At 55.6% G+C, this 11,754-nt stretch overlaps 1 protein-coding gene across 1 annotated transcript; it reads left to right on the top strand.

Moving 5' to 3' along the window:
• Positions 1-2,495: 2,495 nt before the first annotated feature.
• On the top strand, positions 2,496-5,200 carry LOC144248864 (olfactory receptor 14J1-like). Its single transcript, XM_077790843.1, has 2 exons — positions 2,496-3,044; positions 5,120-5,200. The coding sequence occupies exons 1-2, from the start codon at positions 2,496-2,498 to the stop codon at positions 5,198-5,200; spliced, it is 630 nt and encodes a 209-aa protein (XP_077646969.1).
• Positions 5,201-11,754: the final 6,554 nt, after the last annotated feature.

Genomic DNA, 11,754 nt, shown 5'->3' with positions numbered 1-11,754 from the left:
CTTGCTGAGCAGCTCTTCTCCCAGCCCAGCAGGGCTGGGGCACTGCCTGCAGCCAGCGCGGGCACAGCACAGAGGCACAGAGAGCTTCAATCAGTCAGGGCTGGGAAGGGGCTGAGAAGTGCCTGGGGCAGAATCACTGCCAGCCCTTGGCACAGGAACCTCTGGCTGCAGGACAATGCAGCTGCAGCTCCTGGAGAGATCTCCTAAAGCTGGAACATGCCAATGCCCACAGAGCCTGTGAGTGCATTCTCTGCTCATCTCCTGTGCAGAGCAGCCAGGGGTGCCCAGGGCTGTCCTGCAGAGCAGGGTCCTGCAGCCCAGGGCGCTGTGCTGGGCCAGGGACTCTGCTGCCTGCCAGGGACAGCTCTCAGCCGGCCCTGGAGCTGCTCCCAGCGCTGGCCAGGAGCTGTGGGGGGAAGGAGCCACCCTGAGCAGGGCAGGTGCTGCTGCTGAGAGGGGCTGGCTGGGGCAGGGCTGCTCCCAGCCCCAGACCAGCCTGGGCACAGCTCCGGAGGACACTTCCCAAAGAAGGTAAGCCTGGGATTGCTGTAAATGTCCGGAGCTGTCCTGAGAGTGTTTTAAATTTCTGCTTGGAGAAAGATTGGAATGTTGTGGTGATAACAAAAACATTTTTGCTTTTTATATATTTTTCATCTATTCATAGCTCTGTAAACTACTATTCTATAGTTATAAAACTATAATCCTTATTTTACTCTATTAACCCCTTAATTAAATCTATTAAAATATTATTATATACCTTTATAACTATAATCCTTATTTAACCCTAGCTCATTTTCTAACCTTTCTCCTAGATTTTAGAATAATACGCAGACAGTCTAAATACATTCCTGAATTACTGCATAGTCTGATTATCAGAAAGAGGGCCTACAACAAAAACATTTTGGTTTTTGACCAGAATGTGAGCAGTCACAACAAAATGAAGGCAAAGAAGCCTTTGGATCTACTCCAATGGATTGAGCTGGGGGTGTGTAACTGGGGGAACTGAATCTCCTATTGGTTGTTTCTGTTAAATATCCTAATTAATTAACCTTAATAATTTGTTGGAATCAGGGGCTGGGTGTGTCCCTGGGCTACCTGGAATCTTGCAATAAAGGTCTGGTTTTTACTTTACTGGTCTAACACTGTTGCCAGGCTTCTTTTTGTCTCTTCTGATTATAGAAAAAGGATGGATAAGAGAAGCAGAACAGGAATCGTAATCCCAGAATCACAGAACATTCTGAGTTGAAAGGATCATCAAAGGAATGTTTGAACATTTACAGACACTCTGGAACTGCGACTGTGGGTGGTCAGTGTCTCTGCTGGGAGCCTCCCAAAGGGCCTTCAGCCACTCCTCAGCCCTGGGCAGCAGCAGCATCACCTCTGCAGGGCCCAGCAGGGCTCTCCTGAGCTGCCCTTGCCCAGCTGCACACAGAGCCTGCCCCAGCCAGGGCCCTGCACACAGGCAGGTTTCTGTAGGGCCGGGCCCAGGGCACACAGGGTGGGATGGGCTCTGTGAGCGCTGGCAGGGACAAGACACCTCTCAGGAGGGGATGTCCAGGCCCAGGGAGATGCTCAGGGAAGCAGAGGGGGCTGAACAGAGCAGTGCTGAGGGAACAAACCCATCCAGCCCTTCACCTTCCCTCAGCCATAGGGAATCCTTTGCCTCTCCCATGTCTCAGTGGCAAACTCTGAGTGCAGCAGGAATGCTGGGGATTTCTGACCTCAGAGAGCCAGGAATGTTGTGTGGGTAGGAAAAATATTCCCTACATATTTTCCCTGCTGTCCATGTCCTCCAGACTTGGTAGTGCAGATGGTACCAAACCCTTCTGCAGTACGAGTAATTCCCCTGAAAAATCCTGAATATCCAGCCTTGTCCCTCTGCCACAGGGCCACAAACCCAGGGCACCAGGGCAGGGATGGCTCCTCAAGAGCCCCCATGCACAGGCCTGGCTGCTCCTGGCACACTCAGCCAGCACAACTGGAGCTCAGGCAGGGACCTGGGTGAAGGTTTTCCCAGAGCAGGAACAAGGGTGGGTGAGTCCCAGCAGGACAGGCTGCAGGGAATGGCCCAGGATTGGCTCCAAGCAGCCTCTCCTGACTTGTCCCTGTCCTTTCTCCATAAACAGGTGCCCATGTGCAGCCACAGCAAATGTCCAACAGTAGCTCCATCAGCCACTTCCTCCTGCTGGCACTGGCAGACACGCGGCAGCTGCAGCTCCTGCACTTCTGCCTCTTCCTGGGCATCTCCCTGGCTGCCCTCCTGGGCAACGGCCTCATCATCAGCGCCGTAGCCTGCGGCCACCACCTGCACACGCCCATGTTCTTCTTCCTGCTCAACCTGGCCCTCAGCGACCTGGGCTCCATCTGCACCACTGTCCCCAAAGCCATGCACAATTCCCTCTGGGACACCAGCACCATCTCCTACACAGGATTTGCTGCACAGCTCTTTTTTTTTTGTCTTTTTCATCTCAGCAGAGTTATGGCTCCTGACCATCATGTGCTACGACCGCTACGTGTCCATCTGCAAACCCCTGCACTACGGGACCCTCCTGGGCAGCAGAGCTTGTGCCCACATGGCAGCAGCTGCCTGGGCCAGTGCCTTTCTCAATGCTCTCATGCACACAGCCAATACATTTTCCCTGCCCCTGTTCCATGGCAATGCCCTTGGCCAGTTCTTCTGTGAAATACCACAAATCCTCAAGCTCTCTTGCTCTAAATCTTATCTCAGGGAACTTGGGCTTCTTGCTGTTACTGCCTGTGTTCTCTTTGGTTGTTTTGTGTTCATTGTTTTCTCCTATGTGCAGATCTTCAGGGCTGTGCTGAGGATCCCCTCTGAGCAGGGACGGCACAAAGCCTTTTCCACCTGCCTCCCTCACCTGGCCGTGGTCTCTCTGTTCCTCATCACTGGCACATTTGCCTACCTGAAGCCCTCCTCCATCTCCTCCCCATCCCTGGATCTGGCCCTGTCAGTTCTGTACTCGGTGGTGCCTCCAGCCCTGAACCCCCTCATCTACAGCCTGAGGAAACAGGAGCTCAAGGCTGCAGTGAGGAGACTGATGACTGGATGCCTTCAGAAACATTAAACTGCTGGCTAATTTCTACAATGCACTTGCAATAAAGTCATCTTTGATACTTGTTGGCTTCATTGTGAGGGTCTTTTTTGTTTTGTTGTAGTTTTCCATATTGTCCACAAAGAAATGTCATGGTTTGTGCCATTTCTCATCTTGTTTCTCTCCAGGTTCCCTGTCTCCAGTGACTGTGTCCATGAAGGGCTGCACTGTTTTTGTCTTTAAAGGAGCTAAAGGATCTCCCAGCCAAGTTTTCTGCAGAGAATTGTTGTGGATAAAGTGCAGGACTCAGAACTTGGGCTTGTTAAACTTCACCTTGTTGGATTTGGGTCCTGGATCCAGCCTGTCCAGGACCCTGTGCAGAGCCCTCCTACCCTCCAGCAGATCAACACTCACATCCAGCTTGGTGTCATCTGCAAAGATGTCCTTGGTTCCATGGGGCCCCTCAGTGTCACAATATCCCTTTGGTTGCACCAGGCCCTGCACTGTCAGCACTGGTCTCCTTGGTTCCATGGGCCCCAAAATGTGACAATGGACTCCTTCGTTCCATGGGGCCCCAGGGTGTCACAAAGGCCCCATGGTCACATGAGGTCCCACACTGTCACAATGCTCTCTGTGGTTCCACAAGTCCCCTCAGTGTCACAATGGACTCCTTGTTTCCACGAGGCCACACAGTGTCACAAGGGCCTTCCAGATTCCCTGAGGCCCCAGAGTGTCACAGTGGCCCCTTGGTTACACAAGGCCCTGCAGAGTCACAATGTCCCCTTGGTTCCATGAGGCCCCGCAGTGTCAGAACGGCCCCTTGGTTCCACTGGGCCCTGGACTCTCCCAATGCTCTCCTTGGTTTGGCAGTGTCACAGTGGTGAAACCCCCCGGTCACACAAGGCCCCGCAGTATCACCATGGCCTCTGTGGTTCCACCAGGACCCAGCGTCACGGGGACTCCCTGGTACCATTTGGCCCCAGAGCACCACAATGGAGCCCTGGTTCTATGGGGCTGCACAGTGTCACCATGGTCCTCTTAGTTCCACGAGGCCCTGCAGGGTCACAATGGCCCCAGAGTGTCCCAATCATCACAGAATGACAGAATCAAATAGGCTGGAAAAGACCTTTGGGATCATCAAGTTCAACCAATGCCCTAATACCACCTTGTCACCTGTAGCTATCATGCTGGCATGGTAGCATGGAGGAAGGTTTTAGAAAGGCCTTGGGAATGGTAAACTGAGGAAAAGGATACATTCATGTATGCCCCATTGTTTTAGAAGGCTTTGGGAATGAGAAACTGAGGGAAAAGATACATTTATATATGCTCCACTGTTTCGGGAAAGTCCTGCTTCAGCATTCCTCTGTAAACCCCCTTCTCCCCACCCCTGAGCAGCTCCCATTGGACCTGGCCCCTGGGGTGGTTCTGATGTGCCTTAGCTGAACACTGTCTCTATTGTTTAGACCTTATCTCTTAATTTTGCTGTATAAAACTGTATCTGGGCAATAGCCCGGGGCCTTTGGTCACTGCAACCATTCAGGCAATACAATCTCTCTGGACAAGCATACCATTGGTCTCTCTGGGTCTCTATCTCGAATCCTAGCGGCGACTGAGGCAACGCCGCAGCTCGGACCGTGCTAACCCAGCCACTGCCTGGTAAGCCCAGGGCAGCGGGACCGCGGAAAACCCCTGTCCCTGGAGGGGACAGCTAGCCGGAGGGTCCCGGGAGGCCGGGGAGGGATGGGGGACAGCGGCGAGTGACCCCCGAAAGCAACAAGTGGTGATCAAAAAGAAGCAACAAGTGGCGCACCAACGTTGGGACTTTGCATTGGTCTGAGTGAGCGGGCTCTGGCCATCGTGGACAGTACACTGGCTAGGAGCTTTTCCAGATGCTTTGCAGTGTCACTGCGAGCAACAGAGCGGAGAGCGGTGCGAATAAACCGCCACACAGGCTGTCAGCTCCATGGGGAGAAGCTCTGGGATCACGCTGGTGGTGAGGTATTTGCCTTTCCACAAAGCACGGCAGGACTGTTGCCGTGGAGACAGACGCCCATTTCTGTCCGGCACAGTCTCCGCGGGTGCAGACAGCACCTCCCACACCTGGGAAACTGCCCGCGGATTCGGGAACCGTTGCTGCAGTTGGTGTCTAAGGGACAGCAGTGGGTGAGTCTCGGTTTCTGGGGGGCAGGGGCCCGGCCAGGAGACATCAGCTGCTGTGTGCCCGTGGGGGCACACGCCAGCGCGCAGGCGTGATGAGAGTTTCCGTCGTAGCTTTAGAACTTTGGGGTTTGCTGCAGTAACTGGTTGAGATTTGCTGTGAACGCAGCAATGGGTGTTACGCTGACTACACAGCAGAAAGAGATTTATAAACAAGTTCAGGAGCCCCTGCAGAGTGCAGGTGTCAAATTTCCTAAGAGCCTTGTGAAGGAGTTTGTCAGATGGTTATCAGTAAGTTTTCCGAAGGTAACAGAGCAAGTAGTGAGAGAAAGACGATTTTGGAAGCGTGTGGGTGCAGTGCTGAGTGAAAGGACAAAGGCAGGAGATCCCTCAGTGAAAGAAGGTTTTATGAGAATGTTTTTGTTAGTTTACGATGTTGTGAAAGAGAGTGCAGACACTCAGGGCGCCCGGGGAGCAGAAAAGAGCCCTGTTGCATCCCCTGTGTCCCCCCGCACCCCCTGTGGTAAAAAAACTAACCGTGCAGATGTAGATTTAGTTTCTAACCCTTCTCCGTCTCCTGCTTTCGCTCCCGCAGCTGAAAATCCATGCTTTGCACCCCCCATCCCCCTTGTGCAGCCCCCAAAACATGGAGGCGGCCACGCGGTGTTCCCTGTGCTCCCTGTGCCAGCCCAGAACACACCCCCAGCCCTTGCACCCCTCCCTTCGCCCGTCCCCAATCCCAACTCCTCCTCCCTTGCGGCGATCCAGCCCATGGTTCAGTCCACATTCCAGCCCACATTTCAGCCCCCGGTTCAGCCCTCAGCTCCTCCTCTCGCAGTTGCATCACCACCCCTGTCCCTGCCCTGCTCCACACGGCCCCGCCGGCTGCGGCCACTCCCTCACAAGCCGGGAATTTCCACATTCCTGCTCATCATTTGGTTCCAGGAAATGGTCATCTACCCTTCCACGGTGGATGCAAGGATTGTTCCACAGCCCAAGAAAAATGTGTGGGTCACGCTAGCCCAAGCCTTGCAACAAGATCATATGTGTTTGTCCACTGCCTCAGCAGAAAATCCGATGTCCACATGTTTAATAGGGGTTCCAAGTAAGGAGGATGAGTTCCCAATTGATCTGGTCCATTTGCAAAAGCAGGTGAATGAAAATAAAATACCTAAAGGTGCAGGACAAGTTAAACCACCAGTGCGAAACCCCCTCATTTTGTGGCAAGGATGGGTCTCACATTTGCCCACTGCCGAGGGAGAGCCCCAGGAATTAGAACTTCTAGGCTCTGCAAAAGCTGAATTTTGCATTCAATTTGATTTTTCCCCAACCAAAGAAGCAAAATTATATGAGCATGTCAAACAGTACAAGGTAGAATTCAGAGCAGGTCAATGGTGCACAGCTGTCTATAAGCTGAAATTTACATCCACCACTGATTTCCGTCCACGCAAGCTGGACAAGGGAATTTTTCTTATCTGTGGGGACAGAGCATACCCAGGAATCCCCTCTCGTCTTATTGGAGGTCCATGCACTCTTGGGCATCTGACCCTTGCTTCCCCCAACATGACCCAAATTCCAATTGGGCAAGCAAAAGGTGGGAAAAAAATTACTAAGCGGAGTGCAAGTCAATTTGATGAACATTGTGATGCAGAAATTTACCATTGGGCAAAATCCAAAAGAGTTGCCGTCTCGGTGTTTTTACCATGGGTTGCGGCAGCCAAAGCATTGAGTGAATTAGGCAATCTAGAATGCTGGGTGACCAAGCAGGCAAATTTAACATCAGCAGCCCTGAGTGACCTCCTAGAAGACGAGGAAATAACCAGAAAGGCTACCCTCCAAAATAGGGCAGCTATTGATTTCCTGCTGTTGGCACATGGTCATGGATGTAAAGAATTTGATGGATTGTGTTGTTTTGATCTGTCATGTAAAGGTCAGAGTGTCCACTCGTCCATTCAGGAAATGAGAAGCCTCATTGGTAGTGTGAAGCAAGAAAATGAGGATTGGTTTAAAAATCTGTTCAAAGACTGGGACCTTTCTGGGTGGGCAGTGTCTCTTTTAAAAGACATCTTTTACTTTTTGGTTGCATTGTTTTTAGTTCTGTTAGCATTCGGGATTCTGAAGCGAATCATCTCCAAGGTCATCACCTCGAAGCCGAAGGCTTCCGCACCAGTTTTCATCGCTGCTGCCGCCAAGGAAAGCGATTGGTGGGAAGATGACAAGCAGAAAGACACTGTAGTTTAAGAGCCACAGTTTTACCTTCTCCCAAGGCACCGTTCATCTTATTAACTGAAAAGCGGGGAGATGTTGCTATCATGCTGGCATGGCAGCGTGGAGGAAGGTTTTAGAAAGGCCTTGGGAATGGTAAACTGAGGAAAAGGATACATTCATGTGTGCCCCATTGTTTTAGAAAGGCTTTGGGAATGGTAAACTGAGGTAAAAGATACATTTATGTATGCTCCACTGTCTCGGGAAAGTCCCGCTTCAGCATTCCTCTGTAAACCCCCTGAGCAGTTCCCATTGGACCTGGCCCCTAGGGTGGTTCTGATGTGCCTTAGCTAGACTATATCCTCATTGTTTAGTACTTATCTCTTAATTTTGCTGTATAAAACTGTATCTGGGCAATAGCCTGGGGCCTTTGGTCCCTGCTACGGTTCAGGCAATACAATCTCTCTGGACAAGCATACCATTGGTCTCTCTTGGTCTCTTTATCTCGAATCCTAGCGGCGACTGAGGCAATGCCACAGCTCGGACTGTGCTAAACCAGACGCTGCCTGGTAAGCCCAGGGCAGCGGGACCGTGGCAAAACCCCTGTCCCCAGAGGGGACCACTAGCCGGAGGGTCCCGGGGGGCCAGGGAGGGACAGGCGACAGATGTGAGGAACCCCCAAAAGCAGAAAGTAGCAGTCAAAAGAGAAGCAACAGGCAGCAAAAGAAAGATTCTGGCAGTCTGTCTATTACAACACATCCTATATTTATATGCTAAAGAAAAACAAAAAGAAGGCAAGAACAATCTGGCATAAATGAAGCATTCCTGCTGGCTCGAGTGGCCCCAGCAGACAGAGCCTCTGTGATCAGCTCTCTGCAGAGCTCCAGCAGCGCAGCCAGCCGAGGCCCCACAGACGAGGCCGTCTCCCCCATGACCTGCAGAGCCGATCATGCAGGTTATCGAAGATGGAATATCGAGTTCGCTCTACTGCCTGGAGGACGTACAATGTTTGAACTGCCAGGCTTCCGACGGCGACACTGATGTCATTTGCCATTCCTTCAAGGGTTGAAAGAGAGAGGAACAGAGCCATGGTCAGTTCCCACATCTGAGGGGACCCGAGGGGACTCTGTGCCAGGGCCATCCCAGCCGGCTCTGGCCATGGCCAGCAAGGAGCAGGGACCAGCTGGATCAGCCCGAAGCTGCTGGCCACGAATCCCCCAGGTGCCCTGAAAGCTCTGTGTGCTCTGCCCACGCCGGCCCTGGTCCGCACAGGGAGCAGAGCCCTCCGAGGCCGGGGCAGGGCTCGCAGCTCCCCCAGCAGCCCCCACTGGCAGCCCGCTGCCCTTGGTCACCCTCAGAGAGGAGCTGGAGCTCTTCCTTCCTCCCCCTCAGGTGCCGCCCGGCCGTCCCTGGGAACACAGAGCCTGTCAGGCCCAGGGCACAGCTCCCTGCCAGCGGCGCCGCCAGCCCTGTGCCCACACGGCCTCCTGGCCCGGCAGGGCTTGGGCCGGGCCCTCGCCACTCGCTGCCGCCCCAGGGCACGGCTGGAGAGGGCGGCAGCAGCGCCCAGGGCAGGGGGGGCTCCGCGGCACCGGCCCGGGCGGCGCTGCCGGGGCAGCAGCCGGGGCTGGGGCCGAGCTGCGGCGGGGCGGGGAGGGAGCCCGGGCTCGTGGCTCACCCATGAACCTGACGGCCGCCTCTCGCAGGGGCTCCTGGAGGTTCCGCAGGCAGGGCAGGGCCCGGCGCAGGTGCTCGGCCACTCTGCTCCTGTCCTCTGCCAGCTGCAGAGAGCGGCAGCAGGGAAGGGTTGGCACGGGCTCAGCCCCTGGGCCGGGCGCTCCCCGCGCCAGCCCCGGCCTCCCCTGCCCGCACAGCCCTGAGGCGCAGCCAGCAGCCGCCGGCGCCGGGCTCTGGAGTGGGCAGAGGGCCGGCTGCTGCCCGGGGAGCCACGGTGCCGCCCCGCAGCCCCCCGGGCCGGGGCTCCATGGGCACCCGGCTGGGGCCGCAGGAGCCTGGAGCAGAGCCCGCGCGGCCTCGGGCTGCAGCAGCGGGCAGGGGCACAGCTGCCAGCCCGCACACCGAGCACCGCGCTCAGGGGCTGCTCCAGGCTGGGGCTGCGGCTTCCCGGCCCTCCTTACCAGCCACTAGGTGAACTTCCACCACTTCTTGCTCTTCACCAGTTTTTGAAGTTCACTCCTCTTCAGGAACTCGGCTGCACCAAGCAGCATTTCCTGAGAAGCCTGGAGAGCAGCAGAGATGCGGAGATGGCCCCAGAGCCCAGGGCGCAGGACCTGTGTCCCTGTGCCAGGGCCTGGAGGAGGCTGCAGCCTGCGAGGCGCTAGAGCAGGAGGCAGCCCAGCCGCCTCCCGGGGGAAAAGCAGCAGCCCACGAGTCCTCACCTCTGCCACTCACTGATTCTCATCATGGCAGTGGAAGAAGAGTGGCAGCAGGCTCTGGTGCACGTGTGTCTTCAGGGCCTCTTTTTCCTTTTCCTGTGGAAGACTCACCAGTGTTCCAAGGAGCACTATGGAGAGCAGCTTCACCTGGCTATTGTCCTGTATGAAGGGAAGGAAAAAAGACCTCAGCATTGGCTGCACGGGGCTCAGCTTGGTGCTTGCAAATCCACAGGGCACAAAGTGTCCGGGCAGCAGCCAGTAGCCATGGCTGGGGTCAGAGAGCCTTACGTGGTCAAGGAGTGGCAGGAGCGCCTCAACCAGCTGCAGTGCGATGGGGCTGGGTATCAGCATGTCCTTGTCCAAGATGATAAAGTTGAGGAGCGTGGCTGTCATGCTAACTATCTCTCCATCTGCGTCCCACAGGAGCTCCACAAGACTTTCAGTCAGGCTCCACATTTTTTTGCTCTGTGCGGAACACAAGTTTGTGAAATGCCATCCTGCTGCCGCAGGGCCTAGAGGGCTGTTCCGAAGCACTTGGGCAGCTGAAGCAGGAGGCAGGAGAGCTGGGAGCAGCTGGCCCAGTGCCCAAAGCCCAGACAAACCCAAGCGACTGCATTCCCAAGCACAACCTCAGCCCCTGCCCCCTTCTCACCATCAAGGGATCATTGATGAGATCGAGAAGGGCCCTGAGCACCAGGTGACACTTCTCCCTGCACCCGCTCCGCAGGTGCCTTGACAAGACTTGCAGGACTCTGTCAGCACCGCGTTCACTCATGTCCAGGCACTTGAGGATCTGAAAGGCACAGGCCGGTGACGGGGGACTGGCCAGCAGGAGCCCAGAACCCACAGGGCTGAGCCCAGGCAGCAGCACAGGGCACGGGCTCCGTCCCAGGCACTGCGGCCAAGAGAGGGCAGAGAGCCGGGAGGCAGCTCAGCGAGGCAGTGCTGGCCTTCAGGCTCACCTCCACAAAGAACGCCAGGGTGGGCAGCTCCCAGCGTGGCTCCTGTGCGCTGAGCAGCCGAAGCAGGTAGCGAGTGATCCGGGAGCACAAGGGGATGGAGACACAAGACATCTCCCTGGCAGGAGACAAAGTAACCAAGACTGTGGGCCAGGGGGATAAACCTCTCCCAGGACTGACTCACAGAGGTCTGGTCTTTCCCCAGCACCCTGCAAGGGCCTCTGGGCTATTTGGGAAGTGGCACCTTGTGGGCACCCTCCTCTCCCAGCTTTTCCAGTCTGCTTGGCTGTCCCTTGGTGACAAGGCCCTCTGGCCCATGGCCACAGGGACTGTACGGGGCACCCCAGGCACAGAGCACAAATGTCAGAGGCAGCGGGGAGAAGGGGGGTCTCACTTGGCCAGCAGACCCATGGCATGGTGGTTGGTGTCAGCACACATCAACTTGTCCCAGCCACACTTGTGTTCCATTGCCACCACCGCATCTTCATGCTGCATTTCGCAGAGCAGGGACTTCAGGGTCTGCACTGCAAACCTGTGTGCAGAGCAAAATGCAGGTCATGCTGGGAGCACTGGTTCCTGCCCAGGGATGTGGCAAGGACAGGAGGACTGGGATGGAGCACCTGTTGGGGCTGGTGGCAAGGCCATATTGCTGCTGGCATCCCTTCCAGAAGGTATCGACCTCCTCTGGCATATCCAGAGTGCTGAAGAACACTTGGAAGAGCAGATGCACAAATAGGTGGGGGAGATAGACGGTCACCATATGTGGGACACAGGGCAGCTGGAGGAGCTTCCACATCACCACGGTTGCCTGCAAAGGACAGAGCAGCCTGAGACAGCGCTCAGTGCCGAGGTGTCCGTGTGGCAGGGCCCGAGCACGGGAGGGAGAGGCCCGGAGAGACGCAGGGGGAGCACCGGGCCTGGTGGCCCTGCAGCTGTCCCCAGGCCAGCTTTTAGGCCAGTGCCTGAGGCAGGGAGATGCAGTGGGGG

Source organism: Lonchura striata, unplaced genomic scaffold (assembly GCF_046129695.1).
Source record: "Lonchura striata isolate bLonStr1 unplaced genomic scaffold, bLonStr1.mat Scaffold_99, whole genome shotgun sequence".
NCBI classification, from domain to species: domain Eukaryota; kingdom Metazoa; phylum Chordata; class Aves; order Passeriformes; family Estrildidae; genus Lonchura; species Lonchura striata.
This window is presented reverse-complemented; position numbering and strand designations above follow the sequence as displayed.

What these genes read in the sequence shown, in the direction of transcription:
- LOC144248864 (XM_077790843.1), top strand. Translation starts at nt 2,496, where the DNA reads ATGTGCTACGACCGCTACGTGTCCATCTGCAAACCCCTGCACTACGGG. An exon ending in AACAGGAGCTCAAGGCTGCA is followed by an intron (nt 3,045 to 5,119) that starts GTGAGGAGACTG and finishes TGTCCGGCACAG; the next exon opens with TCTCCGCGGGTGCAGACAGC.